The sequence below is a fragment of the Pundamilia nyererei genome, unplaced genomic scaffold, assembly GCF_000239375.1.
Source record: "Pundamilia nyererei isolate P.nyererei 1_Seehausen unplaced genomic scaffold, PunNye1.0 scaffold00272, whole genome shotgun sequence".
In the NCBI taxonomy this organism is placed as follows: Eukaryota; Metazoa; Chordata; class Actinopteri; order Cichliformes; family Cichlidae; genus Pundamilia; species Pundamilia nyererei.
Genome location: NW_005187673.1, coordinates 154,573 through 175,315, shown reverse-complemented (window position 1 = coordinate 175,315; position 20,743 = coordinate 154,573). Strand labels below are relative to the sequence as shown.

Genomic DNA, 20,743 nt, shown 5'->3' with positions numbered 1-20,743 from the left:
AGAAGTGAAATAGTTATAAAGAAATATAATCTGCAGGTGAAGGCCAGAAAAATGGAGTGCCAGACACAGGACAGGGCGGGGGGCAAGGGGTGGGTGGAATAAAACTATTAGAAGTGAAAATAAATTAAAAAAATGTAAACTGATCGGTGGGAGGATGTAGGAGTAACAGTTCATGCTTAACCTTTGTGTGAATATTTCAAGGATTGTTATTCTTCTGCTCATTTGTCTCCAGTGAGCAGTGCAGTGTGACAGGGAAAAATGCAGAAGTGGCAACAGCTAGAGTTATTGACCCTGCAGCAAAAATAAAAGGCTTCATCCGACCCAGACATGCATCACAGTAAATACACTCATGTACCAGTTACGCACCTTCAGTCAGTCTGTGTTCTCCATCCCAGCAGTTTTTCCTTGGACCCGTTGTTCAAACAGTTTGGTTTATCAGTGATCTAGATTAGGAAATCCTACATTGTGCAATCTAAGACTAGCTAATGCGTCTTACTTATCTGCAGTTTGGGGTTTCTTTTCATCCTGGATGAAATCACCCTGATCCAGATGCAAACTTTTCACAATTACCACATCCCAATTACCAGTTTTCTAAATAAGACATTATCGCCCAGTGTCTGAGAACTGCAGATATAGAGTAATATCCAGCATGCCTCTGCATTGGAACTTCAAGAACTAAATACAAGTAAATATACATTCTGGATCATAGAAAGTGTTTGGTATCTTATAAAAAACAAGAAAAACATGTTAAATGTTATTTTGAAGCTCTGATTTTAGGAGCCGATATTCAGTAAGGTTTGGATTGCTATAGATCTTCCCTTCTCCTCACAAAGTGTATAAAGCTCCTTAGAGCCTGGTGTTTTTCTACAGTGCCACTTAAACGGTGACTCAAATCAGTGTAAATTACACATTTGTTTTACTACATCTCCTTCAGGAAGTGCACTCTGAATTCAGTTTTCTGCTTGGATGAGGATAACCATCATGCTAACAGTATGATGCAGATGTTAACTCATTCACTGCCATTGACGTCTATAGCCGTCAATTGCAGTGAAGTGCTTTGCATAATGAAATTCATTTCAGAATCTTCTCTTTCAAAAACACCCAAAAGAGTCTTTCAGGAACCAGGAGGGTATTGATGTTGATTTGTTTTTTAGCTTTAGCCACACTGCTGAGGACAACAAGTAGTAACCCCTGTGACACACCAACTGCTGGGAGGTCAGAGGTCCTCCTTACCTTGACAGGAGTGTTTTAAAGCAGGAAGAGCAGAGAGCACAGAGGAAGTGGCTGGATTTTTATGTGGATCTTTAACCCAAGTATCCTGTGTGGGAATAAGTATACATTTTGCTAGCTTAGCTTTTTTACTTTTACATGTATATGCAGTCAGGGTGGATACAGACAGAAGGTATGATAGGAAATCATTATTACACATTCACAGTCACAGCTGGGTCCATATTTATTTGGATGCAGACATTTTTGGTTGTTTCAGCTGTTAACTACCACATACTCAAGTTTTTATTTATGCTCTTTATGTAACTAAGTCACTGAGCTTCAGTTTGAAGCTACTCATGTAAAATTGAAGGTAAGTTTTTGAAAGGACAGCTCTTTAATATATTTCAGCCTCCTTTAAAGGGACCAAAGGCAGTCAGACAATCAACTCAAAAGCTATTTTTTGGACTGGGACTGGCTATTCTTTTGTCATTTCTTATTAAATTAAATGTGGTACAAAGTCTAGAGTTGATTTCCAGTGTGGCATCTAAAAGCCGATTCTGTAAACCCACAACATGTGGTCAACGTGGAAGTGAAACACACCACCCTTAGGTTGCAAAAAGCAAAACAAGATAGCAGGAACAAATCCACCATTTTTTAAAGGATAAACTACACTGGTGAATTGGATATATATGTATAAACAAATAAGGAGGTTTGGCCATAAAGGGTAGATTTTATGAGAGCAGGTACAGATGGTTCAGCACAAAGTGCAAATCAACTATCAGCCTCAAGAAGAAAAAGGGCACAACAGGCATTGCAACAAAAGGAAACAAACCTGCAGAAAAGCTGTGGAACAGCACTGTTTTGACACATGGAACTAAGCTCAACCAGCACCAGCTTGGCGGAGAGGAAAAAAAAAAAAAAAAAGGAAAAGAAAGGAGGCGGCTAAAGATCAGCAAAAGTGCTTTTTGTGCAAAACAAAAAAAGGAGAAAATCCCCAACAAAAAAAACAAACCCCAAACTGCAGACAGCTAGTGATGTGCGATACTGCAAATCTTCCCATCATTCAGCTGGCAAGTAAACACAGGGCCAGACACAGACGCTATTAACTTATAAAAGCAGGTTATTTGGGAGAGGACGGCGTTTCATGATTTATGAGATGACTAATCATCAATGTAGCTATTGTGCACCTTTTAATGACTCCTGGATAACTGGGATTTTTATTTTCCACTATAATTAGTTAACACAACAAAATGCAGCTTTCAAATTTAATTGCATTTTTGAACTGGGTTTTTTGGAGAGCTGGAACGTAAATGCACCTCTAAAGTACTTTGTGTTGACTTTGTTTAAATGTGCTGTAGGCTATAAATAAAATAGACGTGACAGTCAATACAAAACATTTCAGACATTTTTCACAGTGCATGTTTGGAGGTACGTTTCTTCATTCCTACAATTAATTTATTTAACACAAATCAGTGGGCTACATACTGAACTTAGAAACAAAGCATGGTTCCTATTGTCTGTCCTGCTTGTATTGATCTTATACCAATACTGGTGTTGACGTTGATCTACCCACCTCTACAGATGGCTGCAGCAAAGCCCTGGTGAAGCATGGCAAAGGAGGACACCTGCTCTTTTGGTATGTCCGTGGGTTTTTCTTCCAGCAAAGGAGTTTCCAAGTGTTACAAATTAACATTTTTGGTTATCAGTTAATTCTCTGTCCCTTAAAAAAAAAAAAAAAAAAAAGGAATTTCACATCGAGTTGGCTGTACTTCTCAAAGGGTTAATACAACATTTTTGTTCAGTCTCTCAAACTTCAACTGCATCTGAAAACTGCGTCGCTGTCCAAAAAAAATCTGGACTGCTGTTTGCTATTCAGGGGCTGGTTTACACTGCGCTGATTGCAGGGACGGGAGGTTATGATATGATTGCGTTACTAGTGTGTTACTTCCAGCACTTAACTATGAACTGCTGTTTTGTCCTGGTGAAACACATGCACACAAAAATGGAATACATAAACTTCAATTAAAAACATTCAAACAACTTAACGGCCATGTACAATATTTGTCAGCAGCTAATCAACTAATTAAGTCCAGAGCTGAGATTGCAGATACATGCAGTGTGTAAGCAACAGAATAAACCTCCAGCAGTCTGAGAAAGAAAGAAAAAATAGACAAAAGACAAAAGGCAGTCTGGTAAAAAAGAAAACAAAATCTTTATTATTTTTTCTAGAAGTACAGGCCGTTTTAGAAGGAGGTGTTGGGGAAATGTTGGAGAGGTAAAAGCAGCTGAGGAATAGGGCGGAGTCAAATTGACCAGAGGGTGGGGCTAAAACCTAGATTTCTCTAGCTATGCCAGGGATCCCATCGGGTCCCAGGCAGGAAGTACGATGGGATCCTGTTGCATCACTTCCAGGACATCATCGGTCAGGAACCTCTTGTCTACCACCACCTCGTAAACATACTCAGAGAACCAGTCATCCGTCATTATCAGGTAACCTACAGAGACAGAGGGAGACAAGAAGACATCAGGTCAGCTGCTTGGATTCTCCTTGTGATTCAAGTACTCAGCAGAAGACTGACTCTTTTCAATAAATTACCAAAACAAGGAACAAATGTCAGTCAGGTTCTGGTCAAGAATTAGATCAATATAATAGGTAAAGTTAAACCCTAGACCTAAACAATTTTCACATAGAAAAAGGCTTTAACTGTTTAAAATGGCAAAATTGTCTGTGAAACCAGACAACGAGAGTCACAGCACCCAAACTTCAGGTTTGAAATTCACTAGGTTTGCATATTTTGTGGTAGAAACAGGTGTCTGAAAAGCAACAAACAAACAAAAACCCACACACGTAATGTATTTTAGAAAACCAAAGTATCTCAACACAAGCATGAAAACACATCTCAGGACTGATTTTGATCACTGGCATGAATCCCGTCTAGGTTTTTAAATACAGAAGTGAGGCCTATCGATTTTGGTCATCGTTATTAAGATGCTATGCAATTCTTTAGAATCAGTTTTCTTTGAAATCTAGATTTTTATGCTTTAAAAAAACAAAGATGTACAACTGCTTCCCATTATTGTCTATCATCTCTTATACATTTGATGATGAGATCATTTCCACAGTTAAATTAACAATTTTGCCGTCCAGAATCTTCAGTCCTTCTGAGTCCAGTCCCATGTTGAAACATTTATCTTTCAGTATATCGATTTAATAGAAAATGAAGAATTCGGCCAAAACACAAACAATGAAAAATGTTTTTTTTCATAAAGGAATATCATAAAAATAATAGGCCAACTCGTGCGTGGTAGAATGTTCCTTCAGCTCTTGTGTTTAGCACCAAAGGCGCCGGCTGAACACATCAGAGAGCTTTACAATGGCACGTTCATCCAGCTCCCAACATCTGTCAATAGCAGCAGCAGCTACACCCAGACCGAGCTGGATAAGAAGCCTACTCTCTCATTGAAATGGAAAACTTGCATGATAATGGAAATTGTTTAGCAGAACTCAGGAAATGAGGCCAGTTAGCATTATTTATCAACATCTCTTGTGCCAATATCACAATCTGATATAGACTTTAAAAAAAAAAAAGATTTTTATGAATATGGGAACACACCAAATGTTTTAGTATAAAGTAGCTGCTGTAAAATTCTTCAAATACTAGCTTTTTCGGGGGTCCACTTATTTCCAAATAATTCTCACAGCACTACACAGACTCATACAAAGCTTATTTTATTAATCTAGCGATAATGCGGTTATGCTTCTTTCATTGCAAGGGGAGGAGTAGAGAGGAAGAAGAATTCAACAGAATGGTCCAGCACACTTTGTTGATGCATGCATGTTTGAAATCCTGCTAAGTGCTCTTTAGTTTTAAACTATTGTTCAACAGGCAAAAGAGCTTTTTGCAGACACGAAGGACCCCCGCCCGTTATAGTTCACACTATCCCACCCTTCAGTACGGCATGCATTCTGCACTTTAGCTATCAGCTCTGCATGCACACCCTGATAAAACCAAACAATGTCTGCTTCCCTCTCCCTGTGTCCCTGTGTGCAGCCGTACAAGGTCAACATGAATGAGTTCAGATTCCTGTGAGTTTACCTTGAGCTTACACTGAAAGGATGCTGGAATAACCTGATCACTTTCTGGATGAGAATCTAGCCCCATACTGAAACGATTAATTAAAATCAAAGATGTCTGTGTGCGTCTTCCGCATAAATAAAAGAGGCTAGAAGCTCGGTGAAACCAGAGCAGCTCAGACCTAGCGCTGAACTGGCCCATATGGGAAGCTGGATTAGAACTGGAAACACTGAACTCAAAGTTCATTTACTTTTCTTTCCCCCCCTTCCTCATACCACCTTTTTGCTCCAGCTCTTCCTTTTTTCCTTCCCCCCCACCCTTTCTCGTGTGTTCGGAATTGAGCATCCCTCCAACTGTCAAGTTGACTTATCAAAGACGTCAGGGTAACCGCAAGAACGTGCACAGTTCAAAACAATGTATCGGGGTGGCGTGTGTGCTGTGTATCCGTGTTCTTCCAAGTACGCAAATCTCACATGGCATACTGCCTGGTTCTCACTGCAGTAACCATGTGTGTATTGATGTGAGCTTCCTGGAACCCGCGTGTTGGGTGGCATAGTGTGTGTGTGAATGTTGGGTGTTATTTGTTTTTTGGGATAGGCTGAGTGTCCTGTCTCAGACCAGATGGGTATAGTGTAAGCGAGCCACCTATTCAGCTATTCTGAAGTACGCAATCTGGCCCAGAGGATCTGTGATTTTAATCCATATTGCAAAAGAGAAAAGGTGATGTGACAATGATTTAGACATTTGAAAATAGCCATTTTTATCCCGTTTTGCAAAATCTAACTACTGAAATAAACTGCAAAATGCCTAAAAGCATGACTAACACTATATACACCGTGTATTCGCTTTCATTTCATGGTTTATTTTTTAAAAACAAACAAAACAGCTAGCCGTTTTCCTTATCAGCATGACTAATGCTGCATTTTGTCCTGCTAGCTGCCACATTTTTGAACATTTACAACTTTTTAACCTGACACAGTGGGTAAACACTTGTTACTTATTAGATTAATAATGATGTGAACGTCTGCCAATGACATTTACAACACTTAAAATAGCTGCTGTAGAAAAACCTACTTGAGGGTCACAAATGTACAGGCTTCTACACTCGACTTTCTGACCATCACGAGTTCACCACCTGAGTAATCACACTGCAGCTGTACCCATATTACTTGTAGCCATACAAGCCTCGACGGCACAGCCTGCAATGACCGACCATTCAGAACTGTCATTTCTTCCAATGCATATTTCTATGGGTCGACTCAAAAGAGAGAAACTTTGGTGGTGAAATTGCAGAGCAGTGCACAAGTATAAATGTGTGCAGTGGAGTCAGCCACTTGTGTAGACTCAACAAGGTCATTTCAGCTTCTGTAGGTTTGCAGCATAAATTAATGATCAAGTGGAAAAGAATAAATGGATCAATGGATATTAAAATTATATTTATTTGTTTATTTATTTAAACACTTGGGCTCTTTCATAGTGTAAAAAGCAGTTTTATAAATTTAAAATGTTAGTTTCCTTTACAGGACGAAAGAGCAGATAACCGTTTGGGTGAAAATAACAAAACTACAGAATCCTTAAACCCATATTAAACTCTCAGCGATTGAGACAAAATATTACTCTTAAACGGTGTAAAAAGTTCGAGTTGTAAAGTGAGCAGAGTCATAACAACGTCTGTTTGAAGGATTAAAGATGGAGGAAACGGAAAGTTAAAACTCTCCTGAGAGATCCTTTTATGGTTAGAAGAAATATTAAAAGACTAAAGGGAGACATCAAGTCTTATAAATCTTACGAGCACTTTCTTTCTTGGCTTCCTTCTTTTGTTCACTATTCTTTAATTTCTTCAGTTCTTTGTCATTTTCCCCAAATTGCCTCCACATCTACTTCCCTTCTTTTCTCCCCTCAGCTTTTGTCAAACAAACATAGCCTCCAGATTACCCAGTGAACTCCACTTCTCAGACTTTTCTTTTCAAAAGAAAAACTTTATTAATTTGGCTGTGGAGGGGCTGGGGGCCCTGGCCTCCCCTCATCTGCTGGTGTTTATGGAATAAGATATGCATGAAAAACACTTCATTTGACTGAGGGGTTTTCACATGTTTTCTCAACAGTCACTAAGGATTGTGGGTTCAAGCAAATATTGAGAGTAAGTGTGCGTCTCGTTATGTGTACATCTTGTACTGTATGTCTGTGTGTGTGTGTCATGAGACGATCCACCACTGACCTTAAATACTCTCCCATCATTTGGAGTGGAAGCCTAAGCTCAGTAACAGGGCGGTAAGGCAGAGAAGATCAGAGGAAGATTAGGAAAATAAATAAATAAAATAGTGGGCATAGCAACAGTCATCTGGGGCAGTGGTGTGGAGGACCTGTTGTGTTGGGAGGGCTGTTGCATAAAGGACGCCAAACCTACTTAATGACAGACACCCTACAGTTTTCCATGACTGACTCAGGTTATCAAAATTAAATCTAATATGTGGTTTAAAAATAAAACAAAAAACAACTAGACCACTAAAAAATAAACCGTGGTTCAAAAGTTGAAATTCTTTGTACGCTTCTGGTGTGTTAGACAATCAAAAGGTCTCCATGTCAACAGCTGAGGACCAAAACACACTTTGAAACATTTCAGACCTTAGAGAGACGCATAGTAGAAGCTATTTTTAACGTTTACCTTTAGCTCTAATAACTTTATAAAGCACATTAAAATGTGCTTTATAATCACATGTGCTGGTATGGATATTTCATCCCATTTCCAATTGGATGCCTAACTGCTGGGCCTGTATTCAGCACTGTTGCCTCACAGCAAGAAAGTCCTGAGTTCAATTCCACCACTAGGCCAGCGTCTTTCTGTGTGGAGTTTGCATGTTCTCCCCATGTTTTGCATGGGCACTCTGGCTTCCTCACACAGTGCAAAGACATGCAGTTAGTGGCGTTATGTTAACTGGTAACTAAATTGGCCCACGGAGACTTTCTAACGCATTTTAGTCATGTGCTAGTGTGGATGCGGGCCGTTTTCAAATCTGTCCGGGCTACTGTGGACGTAGTCTGTGTCTATCTGGTATCCCTGCAACAGACTGGCAACCTGTCCAGGGTGTACCCTGCCTCTCACCCTACGACAGCTGGGATAGGTCACAGCCCCCCTAAGACTAATGGACATTAGTTATACATGGCACTGTATATTAAAATGCATTAAAATTATGCTGGTGTTTGGAGATTTATGTAAAAAAAAAAAAAAAATATCTGACAGATAAGTCAGCCTGCTGGATGTTTGAGCATAGTAAGTCTGTCCAAGGAGACTGTTCTCCACATTTGGCGAGTCAAATTCTGTTTTATATGCGTTACTTAATATTAGTAGATACTGAGACAATAATGAGAAATTTCCTATGTTTGGGAAATTACTATTTTTGATAGCTGTGCCTGAGAAGCACACATACAGTCAAGCTAGCTTTAGCTGATAGTTTGGCCCCTAAATATTCAGCGCTGACCAACAAAGGGCCTGACATTCCTGACTCGAGTCCAAAAAGAAAGATTAAACTGTTGCCTGTGAGCTGTGTTGCTTTATCTAACATTCCTTATTTCCTCTGCTATAACCTGCCCTGCAGAAGTGCAGATATTTGCACACAATTATGAGACAGAAGCCAATAGCAGAAATTCCTTTTTTGAATAAACACGCATAATCTGTGTCAAACTTAAGATCTGTAAATTTCATAACTCTTATTATTTTTATTTTTATTTTAAATAAAGGCCCCCTGCGTTTCTGTTGTGGTGAAGAGGAACATAACCAATTACAAGTTCAAGACCCTGTTTTTAATTTAAGGAACACAAACAGGAAGATGACAGTTTAATCACCCGACCAGAGGCTGACATCTGACAATCAGCGTCACATCAAAGAAATCAGGCTTCTGCTCTGCAGCAAGAGGGTTTCGTGTTACCTTTGTTGCCACGGTCGTCACCCCAGGAGTTTTCCACCCTCCACTTTTCATAGCCTTCTTTTCCATCCTGAGAGACAGAAGGAGAACAAGAGACAATGGGAGATAACAGTGAGACAAGAGGAAAGAAAGTGTCCTGACAGCTGGGGTTACTTAAAAAGGGGGGAATTGACAGCACTACAAAAAAAACTGCAGCGGATTAAAGCAGTGTAAACACACGGCAAGACTTTCATACAATAAACCTTGGGAAATTCTGAGTGTGTGTGTTCTCGCTGGACAGTTTGTATAAGTACTGCATGTACACACGAGTGTACCAAACAGTCACATACCTGTACTGCATGATTGTGTGAGTGTACCTTGTCTGTGACAGCGGTGAGAATCATTGCATGGGTCATGAGAGAGTCGCCATATATCAGTCTCTCTGCCTTTGAAAGGTTCTTCACTGAAACCCCAAACACAAGCTCATGGTTGAACCTGTATGAAATGCACAAAATCATGTGATAACTCCAGCTCCTCTACACACTTATGACAAGAAATGGTTTACTGCATTTGTGATTTGTCATGTTTTAACAATAATAAAATCTGTTTCTGACAGGAACAGTGGGAAGAGATGTAATGACCATAAAAAGCCACAAAACACGCTGCCTTCATAAGCTGGGATTTTGCAGCTAAAAAGGCAGCCCGCTGTTTCATTTCCACTTTGAGCATGTCTGTCTAGAAATGAGGCCACATTAAGCCTCAGCCTCATTCCAGTTATAATGTACTGTTACAAGAAGAGATCTGTGTGAAAGATGAGCTTCAGTGCAGATGAAACCAGACATTCGGCACCATGCTGGTTTGGTTCAGCGGGCAAATTTAAGCCTGGCGCCAACAACTCAGACACAGATGCTGTTGCTGCTGCACCTGAAGGGCAAAGATGGGCACTTTTCCTGCGTGGGGAGACGGACACCTCAAAAAGGCAGATGCTGTCTGGTCCGGTCAAATGAAGATGTGGCACAGATAAAAATAGTTCCCTTTGTTGTTAAGGCTTTTTAAAGATACCTTTACCACAGTCAAGTGAGCAAAACAGATTTTCCCGCTGTTCCTCTAATCCTTAAGTGTAAGAGAAGGGAGAAAAATGCAGTTTCTTTCTTTGGTATGCCAAAGTTTATCTTAAGATAAATCCCTACTTCAACACTTGTTGGAGATTTGTTCATATACTGTACACTGGACATCCTTCAGTTATACTCACACATTCATGTCATTAATGCCCAGCTTGCTGTGGAAATGTTTCCCAACGTCACAACCGAACCACACAGCCTAAGATGGGTGGAAAGAAAAAAAAAACCCAAAACAATAATCACAGTTGTGCACACATCTGTGCCTGGAGTTGTGCCCACTTGTGCCAACGTACCTCTCCATCCTTTATGGACTCAGCTGCAGCTTTTTTCAGTAGCTGGATGGGCTGGTTGTTGTACAGAGTGCTGCGACCACCAACCATGTTACCCAAGAACTCAACACTGTACAGCTTTCCATAAGGATTCTGGGGTCGAGGGTCATTTACAAGGCAGACCTGGGGATAGAGGAAATAACCACACAAGATCAGAGTTTCTACAGCTACACAAAGACCACAGAAACCTACAGGCTCTCCATCTGTGGTGTCCAAGGGGGTCACTTACTTTGTCCTGAATGTTGTATAGGGGTTTCACATGCTTCCTGTAGAACTCCTGAGGAGTGAGCGGTCCCATGCGATTGAAGTTCTTATCCTTGTCCCTGTACTCCCAACAGATGGTCTCAGGAGGGCTGCCTAGACAAACACTGGCCACTCGGAAAACCTGCACAGCACAAAGACAGTTTAGATAAAGGTTTGGCTTTAAAGTCTATTTAGCATTTGTAGACAGTTTAAAGCAAACATGGCACATTTCAGCAAACTCTACATTTTAATAAGGCAAGCAGAGATTCCTACCAATTCACCTCAACTACAGAGACGGAGGGAGCCACCGCTTTCACTTGAGCCTGTATATCCAATATTCCTAATTTGCAAACATCTGTTGTCCATCCCTGCATACCCTTGATGAGTACCAAGACCTCTTCCAATTATCCCTGCATTTTCCCACTGCTGCGCTTCCATTCTTTTCCATTTGCAGCACACACACCCCTTTGCCCTTCCGCCATGTGCGTCTTCCTTCAGTGCAGAAGTTCAGAGTGAGTTCTTGTGGGCTAAATCAGGTTGTTTGGACTGGGCCGTCTGTCAATTTGGCCCTCCTAACCCCTGATATAGCTATCTCTGGAATTTCCCCCTTAAGCTTTTCAATACTCCAATCCTCTGTTCTTTTCCCAAGACGGAGCACATACTTTTCCTATGAAATATGATTAATAAGGGACTGAGAAATTAATCATTGTATCGAGACCATTATTCGCCACAGATAAAAAGAGGGCCACTAGACAGTGACACATTGCCTTGGCAATGTATCGCTTCAGTGTGTGTGTTAAAGGACTAAAGGAAACCTAGCTCCTGTGGCAGCGCTTTCCTGACCTTTACACACATTTTAAAATATCCCATTATATAAAGTAGAATGTAGGAGCCCCACTCCAGAAATGGTCACATAGTGGAAAAAAAGGCATAAATTCAGGCCAGTCTTAAACAAACAAACCAATCCCCTCTTTGTTACAGAAATGCGTAAAGTCACAAAAATACAGACGCACACAAAAATACACACTTGCGCTGAGTCAACAAAAGCATCTGCTTAAGCTCCCCACACCTCCGAACTACCCAATTCAGCCACTTTATTTAGACTGCTCTGTGGGCAGGAGGACACACCAGGGTGTCCATCCACTCGCTAGGTCTTAAAAAACACCCGTCGGGCTCTACTCCCTTTTCCTCCAGTTCCTGCATTTAATCTCTCCTGACAAATTGAAACATTTCCACTTGCTTTGCAGTTTTCTTCTTTCTGATGCCCTGACACATACAGCAAGTGTCGCCCTTAACACCAGCCTTGTACATTCTCGTCGGACCTGGCAATGTAAGTAAAGCGACTGTGAGGAGAGGAGACCTTAGTCAAGAGAATAAACAGCGACAATGACATGAGAACAGGATCAATAAAGAAACACCTGCTGCCTCGGTGACTGACATGCATGTGTGATAGGGAAAGAGGGACAGGTGGGGGGGATACAGAATAGCAAGTTTGCAAAATATTGGGCTCTCTCTTTCACATTTCAATGTAATGTGTCTGATTTGATAATGTCAGAGTAGGTTTGAAATTAATTTCCACAACTCCAAGTTGCAAGCTTTTTCTAATTTGACTCTCAGAAACCTCTTCAGTGAGTTAAACTGTCTAAAGATTTGTAAATTCCTATTTTGAGACAGTTTACAATGATCCGAGCCAAAGCCCCTCGATTCTTTCCTAAACCCAACATGCGTTGTTCATAAAAATCTGCAGGGCTCCATCCGTGTTTAGATTCTAACTTCAACAGCCATGTCATTCATATCTTAATATTCTAAACATCTGAACTGTTAACAGGTTTCAGGAACCAGCTGTTGTAAGTGATTATGATGGAGTTTGTCAACATGCGGCTTTCTTTTCAGCTCATCAGTCTGTAGCGGAAGACCCACCTCAGGTCTGTCTCCATTCTGTGACATAGTGAGTTTGCATGTCTTGGTACAAACAATGAGCCGAATGCACGCTATTGGGGCTAACCCTGGCTAATGCTTGATAGCATCTGCGCTCCAGTGTTGAAGACACTGGCCCGAGTTGGCTCGAATTAGTAAAACGTACACAAAAGCTGAAAGAAGTGATTAAAAAGCAATTTACACATTTAATATCATTGCAGTTTAAGAATAATTCACAAAAGTTGGTACAAAAACCACAAAAAAAATTTATTTAGCCGTCAATACTTCCACATTTGTAACATGCTATAGCAACAGATTTAACTTGCAATCCTTGTTTCTGCTTCAAAAACAAACTGAGCGGTTTCTGTCATATCAGGCCTGCTTTCAGAACAAAATGACTGAGTGTGCATCAGAAATTAGTGAGGGTGATCAGCTTTACTGGTACTAATCCGTATCCCTATTTTAATGGTCATTGAATAGAAACCATGTCTTTATGGATATACATTTACATCCAAGTGTCAAATCTCTTCGTTAACAATACAGAGGAGGGCGTCAAAAGTCATCTTTATGGAGTAAAGGGTTAAAACATACATTTGATGGTTGAAAATGTTCTTGGATTGGCACAATTTGCCGAATTGAGGAAAACCATGCACCTCGTTGTTACTCTGACATAAATTTATAACCATTGTCTAGAAGCTGGACTTGTGAGTGTAAGCAAATGACACCATGCAAACAGTTTGGATAAAAATGAGTGAGGTTTTGATTAAACTTCCATGTTTTGTAAACATGCAACACATGTGGGCATTGTTAATTAAATTCCTGCAATTGTGCATGAAAAAAAAAAAAATTCAAGAAATGTGGGTGGACAACTCTAAAGTGGCTATTCTGAGGCTGCAACGACTGCAGCCGGTAACAAAGACATATGTAGGAACCCACCCACATCGAACAACAAATCAACTGAGCCAACAGCCTGCAGCGCAGGGTGTGTGAGCTGTGGTAAGAGGGTTCCTCTGCGAGTTGATGGCTGTCTCGTAAATTAGACTTGTCTTAAGAATCTCTCTCTGTATTCAGAGCCAAGAGCAGAGCCGCACATGGTGTTTCTGATTCCATGACGCAATGGAGCATGGAAAGGGTACGGTGGTGGCGTGAGGAATACCATCTGTGTATGTTTCATGTGTGTGAAGTGCTGCATGTGCATGTATAGTTTCCAGTGATTGTGCCTTTGTACTGTCTACTTGTCCACACAAGTGACAGAAGAGAAACCCCGATGCACATCTGAGAGAGCATGAAAGAAGAAGGCTGCCTCAACAACGCATGTATGGACACAGGAATCCTAGCAGCAATAACGACAAACTGTCAGCGCACGGCGGTGATTTGAACGCCGTTTCTGCAGGTGCATTATGAAGTGGGTTAAGGCTCTTTTGCCAAGGTTCTTAAATAAATGTTATGTGGTTTGAGTCAATGTGCTTGAGCAGTGTTAACACGCACACACAAGACTTGATTCTTCACACGCAAAGAGATTCATTCAAATCAAGCACACCCCAGGTACAGTAAGTGGAAGCAGAAGCAGCGACCCAGGGTTTCTGTCACGGGACTGTGTGTGGGGCTTGGTGATGAAGACCAGGGCACAATCGCAGCTGCCACGTTTGGCGGGTGGACAGCATCACTTTAATCCTGAGAAACACGTGTGCACACATGGATGTAAATCCACATGAACATGCAGCAGTAACACTGTGTTTTCAGACAGAAGTCTGGAGGTACACAGGGTTCTTGTGTCCACAAACACTGTTTTGGTTCTAAACGAGATGAAATAAACAGTGAATTTTTAATCTTAAACACAGGTTTCTTAAAGCCTGCCTGTCCTGCATGAACTTGGGCTCACTATTGGCTTGGATGGTGGTATTGTGAACTGGCTGCAAAGCCTCTGGTAAAATGTCTGTCATCGAAGGTTTGACATCTTGATCCTAATTTACAGTTACTATTTAGGAATGTTGTTAAAGCTACAGCAACATGGGGATGAGGCCAATCCTAGCTGTCACGAGGCAGAGGCAGGGTAGACCCTTGACAGGGTGCCAATCTGTCCCAGGGCTAATGGTGAATGGACTGTAGGACAAGCCAGAGTACTCTGAGAGAACCCATGGACAACATGCCCTCATACCTACATACAGAAAGGCCTCAGCCAGGTGGCGGATACGAACCCAGGACCTTCTTTCTGCGAGTGATAACCCATGTGCTGACCCAATGACGTTAAAAGTTATTAGTTGACTAATCGTTTAAACATAATCAATGAACTGGACACGTGGATGGATGGATAGATATAAGAATCATTATACAATTTTGTCTGATAAGCAATAAATTAAAAAAAGGAACCTCAACACTTCAAGTAAACCATCCAAACAAATGTCTGTTATGATGGTGAAAGCAAAACTCATTACTAATCTCAGCAAACCATGGAGAAGACTTATGATCAAATACAGAAACTATGGTATAACCCCATTCACAGAATAAAAGTTTAAAGAAATTTAACATTTATTCCCTTATTGCATTTGCTGGGAGCATCCCATTATGAACTGCGATCAGAATAATTTGGTTCCATTTTGTAAAAAATAAATAAAAAGAAATGAGTGTGGTGCCTCACAAAACAAAACACTTCCAGGTGTACATACAAACATGCTGACAAACCTCTGTCCTCCCACCCGGTCCTCCATCTTTACTCTTGCACAGCATGTGTTTGTGGATGTACATGTCTTTGTGTTGATGGCTGGGCATCCACCGAGCGACTGTTTAAACAAGCAAACAGCCAGCAGCACAAAACGACCTAACAGCTGACAACAAAAGCTGCTTAACCGGACCCAATTGTCTCAACGGAAGCTTGACTGATTGATCGATTGACCCACCCACATACACAAGAGCCGTGAATAAAGCTTCACACCTACATAGTGCAACTTGCCCAGTGTTCAGAAAGCACACACGCAAGCACACTGTGTACCACATGTAGTCCCCCTTAAACACGTGTTATGCTCATGACGTGTTGCATGTGTTTGTTTACATGTGCCTGCACACCTTTTATTGTATTGTCTCTTTGAGGTAAACCAGCATCACTGTCCAGCATTAGACGTCGGACTGTTCCATAAACAAGATCACTATCAGCAACTTTGTCACATGAGAGGTAGTGTGCAGGTGAATGGACACAAACACAAAATGTAGGTCAAAACACTGTCTGCACATTAGAGAAAGTTTAAAAATAAAATAAAAAAAGGCCCAAGATGCATTTACTGCCTTTACAAAAAGTCAAATGTGAATGAGCACTGTAAGAAAAACAAAAGTCATCATGCATCGGCAGACAAATGCCAACATTTGTCTGGTTCTATTTAAGGGAAACCTTTCCTTAATCATTTGTAAACAAGATGTTGTCAGTGTTATGAGCCTGGAGCCAACAGAAATGCATTTGTTTTTGTTTACTTTTTTTAAACATACAGCAGCGGTCCCCAACCTTTTTGGCACCACGGACCGGTTTATGCCCGACAATATTTTCACGAACCGGCCTTTAACCCTCAGGCCTTGTTCAAAAACACCACCCTTTCAGCTTGTTCGTGGCCACAAGTGGCCACCTACAGATTAGGTCTGTAATTCTTTATTATTTTTGGTTTTTTGCCTTTTTTTTGCATAAAGCTTTTAAGTAACTTCAGTTCTTTCCATAAATATAAAATAATTATTACTTTTTTATTTTTTAACCCTTTAAAGTGTCGCGGATAAATACAACAAAATAAAATTAGTAAAATTAGAAGATTTATTCATAACACACGTGAAAAGACCCAGGAAAACCGAGTTAACGATAAAAACGATAACAAAATAACGCTGAAAACCGATTAAAAACCATACATTTCACACCTGAGCCTCAACTCTGACAGAGTATTGTGTTCTCCCTTTACCTTGTCTGCAAATGCATGTCTCTGCAACGTGCACTGATGTTTAACTATAGCGCTGGGATATTATAACTGCATTTCTATAAAACCAATTATTTATCATTGGAATTTAAAAATCTCAAATTCTCTTATTGGACTTGGGAAATTTTGATACCTACATACTAGATGTCACAAACTGGAACTATTGCTTTGTAATAAATTTAAAGTTGCTGACAACTTCATATAGAAATTGAACACATCACCAGGTAATGTTTAATCTAACAATAATTGTTCATAGACACACTGAATACATATAGCCTGCTCTGAGCATCTCAGTTATGTATTATTTGACAGCTCCCTCTTCTGGTAAAAGTGGAACAATGTTACAAGAGCTGCACATTTTCCATTCGCTTTCAACACTTCTGTGTCTCTGCAGGTCTTACTTCCCGTTTCTAAAACTACAACAGAACTACCAACTTCTGCTCTCTTTTACACCCTTCTGCTTTTATTTCCACTGCTGCAGCCATCAAATCTGTCCACCTGTCACAACTCTGATCAACTAAAGATGAGAACCCCCTCAAACCCATGTCTTTAAATCTGCTGATGAATGAAGCTTGATCAATTAATAAGAAGAAATAACACTGAGTGAAAAGAAAAAATTAGAGCTGTGGACTGGAACCGGAGCTTACACACAACTCGTCAGTAAAATGTACCTGAGAACTCACAATGGCTTTTCACACACTCTTCTATTGGTTAAGCATTTGTATTTTTTGTTTTTACCTGAAAAATTATTTTTGGAGGTATTGGGGTAGCTGAGAGGGTATATGACGCTGCCACCTAGCAAAGAGCCTGGGCATTCAGCCAGGTGAACTCAGCCCTTAGAGTTCCTGAATTTTTGGGAAGTAGCACACTTTGAGGAACGAAGGAACTTCTGAATAAACGTGGGACCTCTAGAGCAGTTGCCTGGCTCTAGAGGTCCCACGTTTATTCAGAAGTTCCTTCGTTCAAACACAAACTGTGATCCTATAAAAGTTTGCAGTGCTCTGAGAAAAACACAAGCAAACAAAGAAACTGCACATGCGATTTCAGTCTCACCTCCTCTATCATGCTGTCCATAGCTTCAGACAGTTCGCCTTTACTGGCATCGCTGGCCACCATGTTCCTCAGTCTTAGGCAGTATTCTCTCAGCTGCAACACATCATGAGGTAAACAGTCAGGATGGGCTCATTGGCATTATGAGACTTCTAGCTGGACACATATGTGAGCTCCGTTTGCTTTGAACTGAAGGAAGTGTGCAAAAGTACCTTATGATTGAGGATGTCATTCATTCTGCGTGAGGCCTCTGAGCTGTGTGACTCTGGGAAGCATTTCTTTGGAATGACGCCATACTTCTCTGTAGACAGCACAACATTAAAAAAATTAATTAAATAATAAAAATAATATTATTTTTAAGACAATAACAGGCCAGAGATTTTAAATCCAATGAAGCTCACTTTCCAGTATGAAATTAACTGGGGATCACTATTCTAGTTAATTTTATATATTAAAATTAATATATTATTTTTAACCTATTCAATGTTAAGTTCATTGAACAGGTTATTCAATGAACTTAACATGAACCACTGTGCAATGATAAGAACTAACCAATGAGATTGACCAGCATGTCCCACTGCCCTCCATCATTTGTTGGATTGGAGAGAAGAAACTGGACCAGGCGTCCATCCACTGGCTCCTTCCTCTGTGCCGTCTCCACACAGGCTTGAAGGAAGTAGTAACAACGCTCGATCTGAGAGATAACAACAAAAACAGAGACTGTCAAAGTAGACAGTCGACCACATGAGACTTGAAACAAAACCAAAGAAGAAGAAAAAAAGGTACCAGAGAGGCATCGTTCAGCTATCATTAGACTTATTACATATTTAAAGAGCTACTGTCATCAACTGTAATTTGTTAAAATTAGTTTTCATTTAAGACTTTATTGAAATTAGTTAAAAATCTAATGCAATAGCTGATAACTTAAGGAGAGTTTTACTGTTTCTTTGTTTACTACTAATACCACAGTAGCTGAAGCTCCCATATCTGGCACCTGCCACAAAGAAGGGGTGTGTTTATGATGGGCCTGCTAAAAATACACACAGTTTAAAAGAGAGAGATGACGGCATTTTAAAAAAAAAAAAAAAAAAAAATCAAAAAAAAAAAAAAAAATCAACAAGGAGTCACCGTGACGTTGGTCCGGGTGGAGCACTGACAACAACGCACAAAAGGGGGTTTTAGGTGGGACAATGACTGTATAGTAGAAAAGGTGCAGCATAATAACACCACACCAGTGGCACATGCATGCACACACAGTGTCCCAACTCCAAAACAACAAAAACCATCCATTTACCAGAATGTTACATCACCGAAATGTACCAAAATAATAATAATAGTAAAGGAGTGAAAAAGCCCACAACCATAACCAATATGTGGTGTTACTGTGTGTCTTACCTTGTCCCAGAAAAATAGATAGGACTGACTAAACTCAAACTCTTCTATGTTAAACTTTTTCATGAAGGGCAGTCGCATGACGTTGAGGCACGAGAAGATCCAACATCTCCCTAGTGATTAAGAGAAAACAGATTTAGAAATATGCAGGTTAGTAAAGGCTTAATGCGCAAACAGTAATATAAAGCCATCCTTGTGCGCTTGTGATGATAACAAGTATCACAAAAACCCTGAAAGACTAGGATCGCTTGTTTCATTAGATCCCTTCCCTTCAATGAATAACAGGGCTGTAGTGGACCAGGATTTCTGCAGCTGAGACCGATTGGGTGGTTCATTAATTAATAATTGGGTGGAAATTTAAGGTTTTAAATTTGCTGAATGCTGAAATAAATGGGCAGCAATGGCTGTCAACAGGGGCTGATACACGGCTTCATTCGTTTCTAAACAGCAGCCTTCTCTTTTAATGTGGCTTTAATTTCTTTCTTATTTAATCTATTTTTGAGGCAAGACTAACTTTGGTAGCCTACACCATCCCCACCAACACATGAGTCATTCCAGCTGGATCTCTCATGAAGGCTGTGAGGTGCTGAAATCCACATAGTAGAACAAGCCAACCCAAAGATGTGTCAGCTGACCCACCAGAGGTTAATGCCAAACTGTGCAAGTGAAACATGCTAAAAAGGGGGAAATAAACTTGTTATTTCAGTGAGAAAAATATGTAAACACAATGCAAATTTTACATTTCATGCAAAAACTATAAATTATGACAGAAGCTCTGAAAGAGGGAGTGTGGCGTACTTTACATACATGCAGAGAAACCACAGCAATGATTAATATACAGTATATATTCCACATTACACACTCCCTCTGACAATATAAGGAAATAAAAAGTAATGCTGCTTCCAGTCCAGCTAAACGACAGGTCAAACCCTCTTCTTTCATCTGCCCCCTTTAGAGGTTGCCATAGAAAATCTGTTTTTTTATCTGAGTAAATATCACAGATAATTGTGTCACAATACCGTAAAGAATCAGCTGCAATGTTTTGACTATTACAGAATCACTGTGTAATCATAGCATTATTATTATCATCGGCTACGTATTACTGTCATATCTTGAGTTAAGACTGATTCCCACTCCTGGCAATAATTAATCAAATATCCAGCCATGTCTATTCATCGTTTGTCATGTACAACTGCAATCAAATTATATGTTAGGAAAAATAAAGCGTTATTTGCTTCAGAAATGACATCACTAACCGGTGTGCGCCAACTGTCAACGGTTTGAACTGTAAAATGTTGCTGTGAGGACAAATATACAACATTACTAAATTCAGTGTGTTAAGCAGCTGTTTGGGTTGACTGACAGGTACAGAATAATACACCCAAATGCAAATGTAGAAATTATCCACGTCGTTCTTGATATTAAAAATAAACACATAAAACAAACTGTTTTAAGTTACTGCTAAATATTTTGCACATAGAAGTAGGGCTGCCACGATTTGTCGACTAGTCACGATTACGTCGACTATCAAAATCGTCGACGACTGATTTAATAGTC

The 20,743-nt window shown here is 40.2% G+C and overlaps 1 protein-coding gene across 1 annotated transcript in view; it reads right to left on the bottom strand.

The window, feature by feature from the left end:
• Positions 1-3,396: 3,396 nt before the first annotated feature.
• blmh (bleomycin hydrolase) overlaps positions 3,397-20,743 on the bottom strand; it is a 21,797-nt gene continuing 4,450 nt past the window's right edge. The window contains exons 4-13 of the mRNA XM_005750387.1: positions 19,190-19,299; positions 18,347-18,488; positions 18,007-18,095; positions 17,798-17,890; positions 10,867-11,022; positions 10,602-10,760; positions 10,440-10,507; positions 9,565-9,682; positions 9,212-9,278; positions 3,397-3,704 (exon numbers count right to left, since the gene is read on the bottom strand). Of these exons, the coding sequence (XP_005750444.1) occupies positions 3,556-3,704; positions 9,212-9,278; positions 9,565-9,682; positions 10,440-10,507; positions 10,602-10,760; positions 10,867-11,022; positions 17,798-17,890; positions 18,007-18,095; positions 18,347-18,488; positions 19,190-19,299 (1,151 nt within the window). The 3' untranslated portion in view covers positions 3,397-3,555. The remainder of the gene's footprint in view (positions 3,705-9,211; positions 9,279-9,564; positions 9,683-10,439; positions 10,508-10,601; positions 10,761-10,866; positions 11,023-17,797; positions 17,891-18,006; positions 18,096-18,346; positions 18,489-19,189; positions 19,300-20,743) is intronic.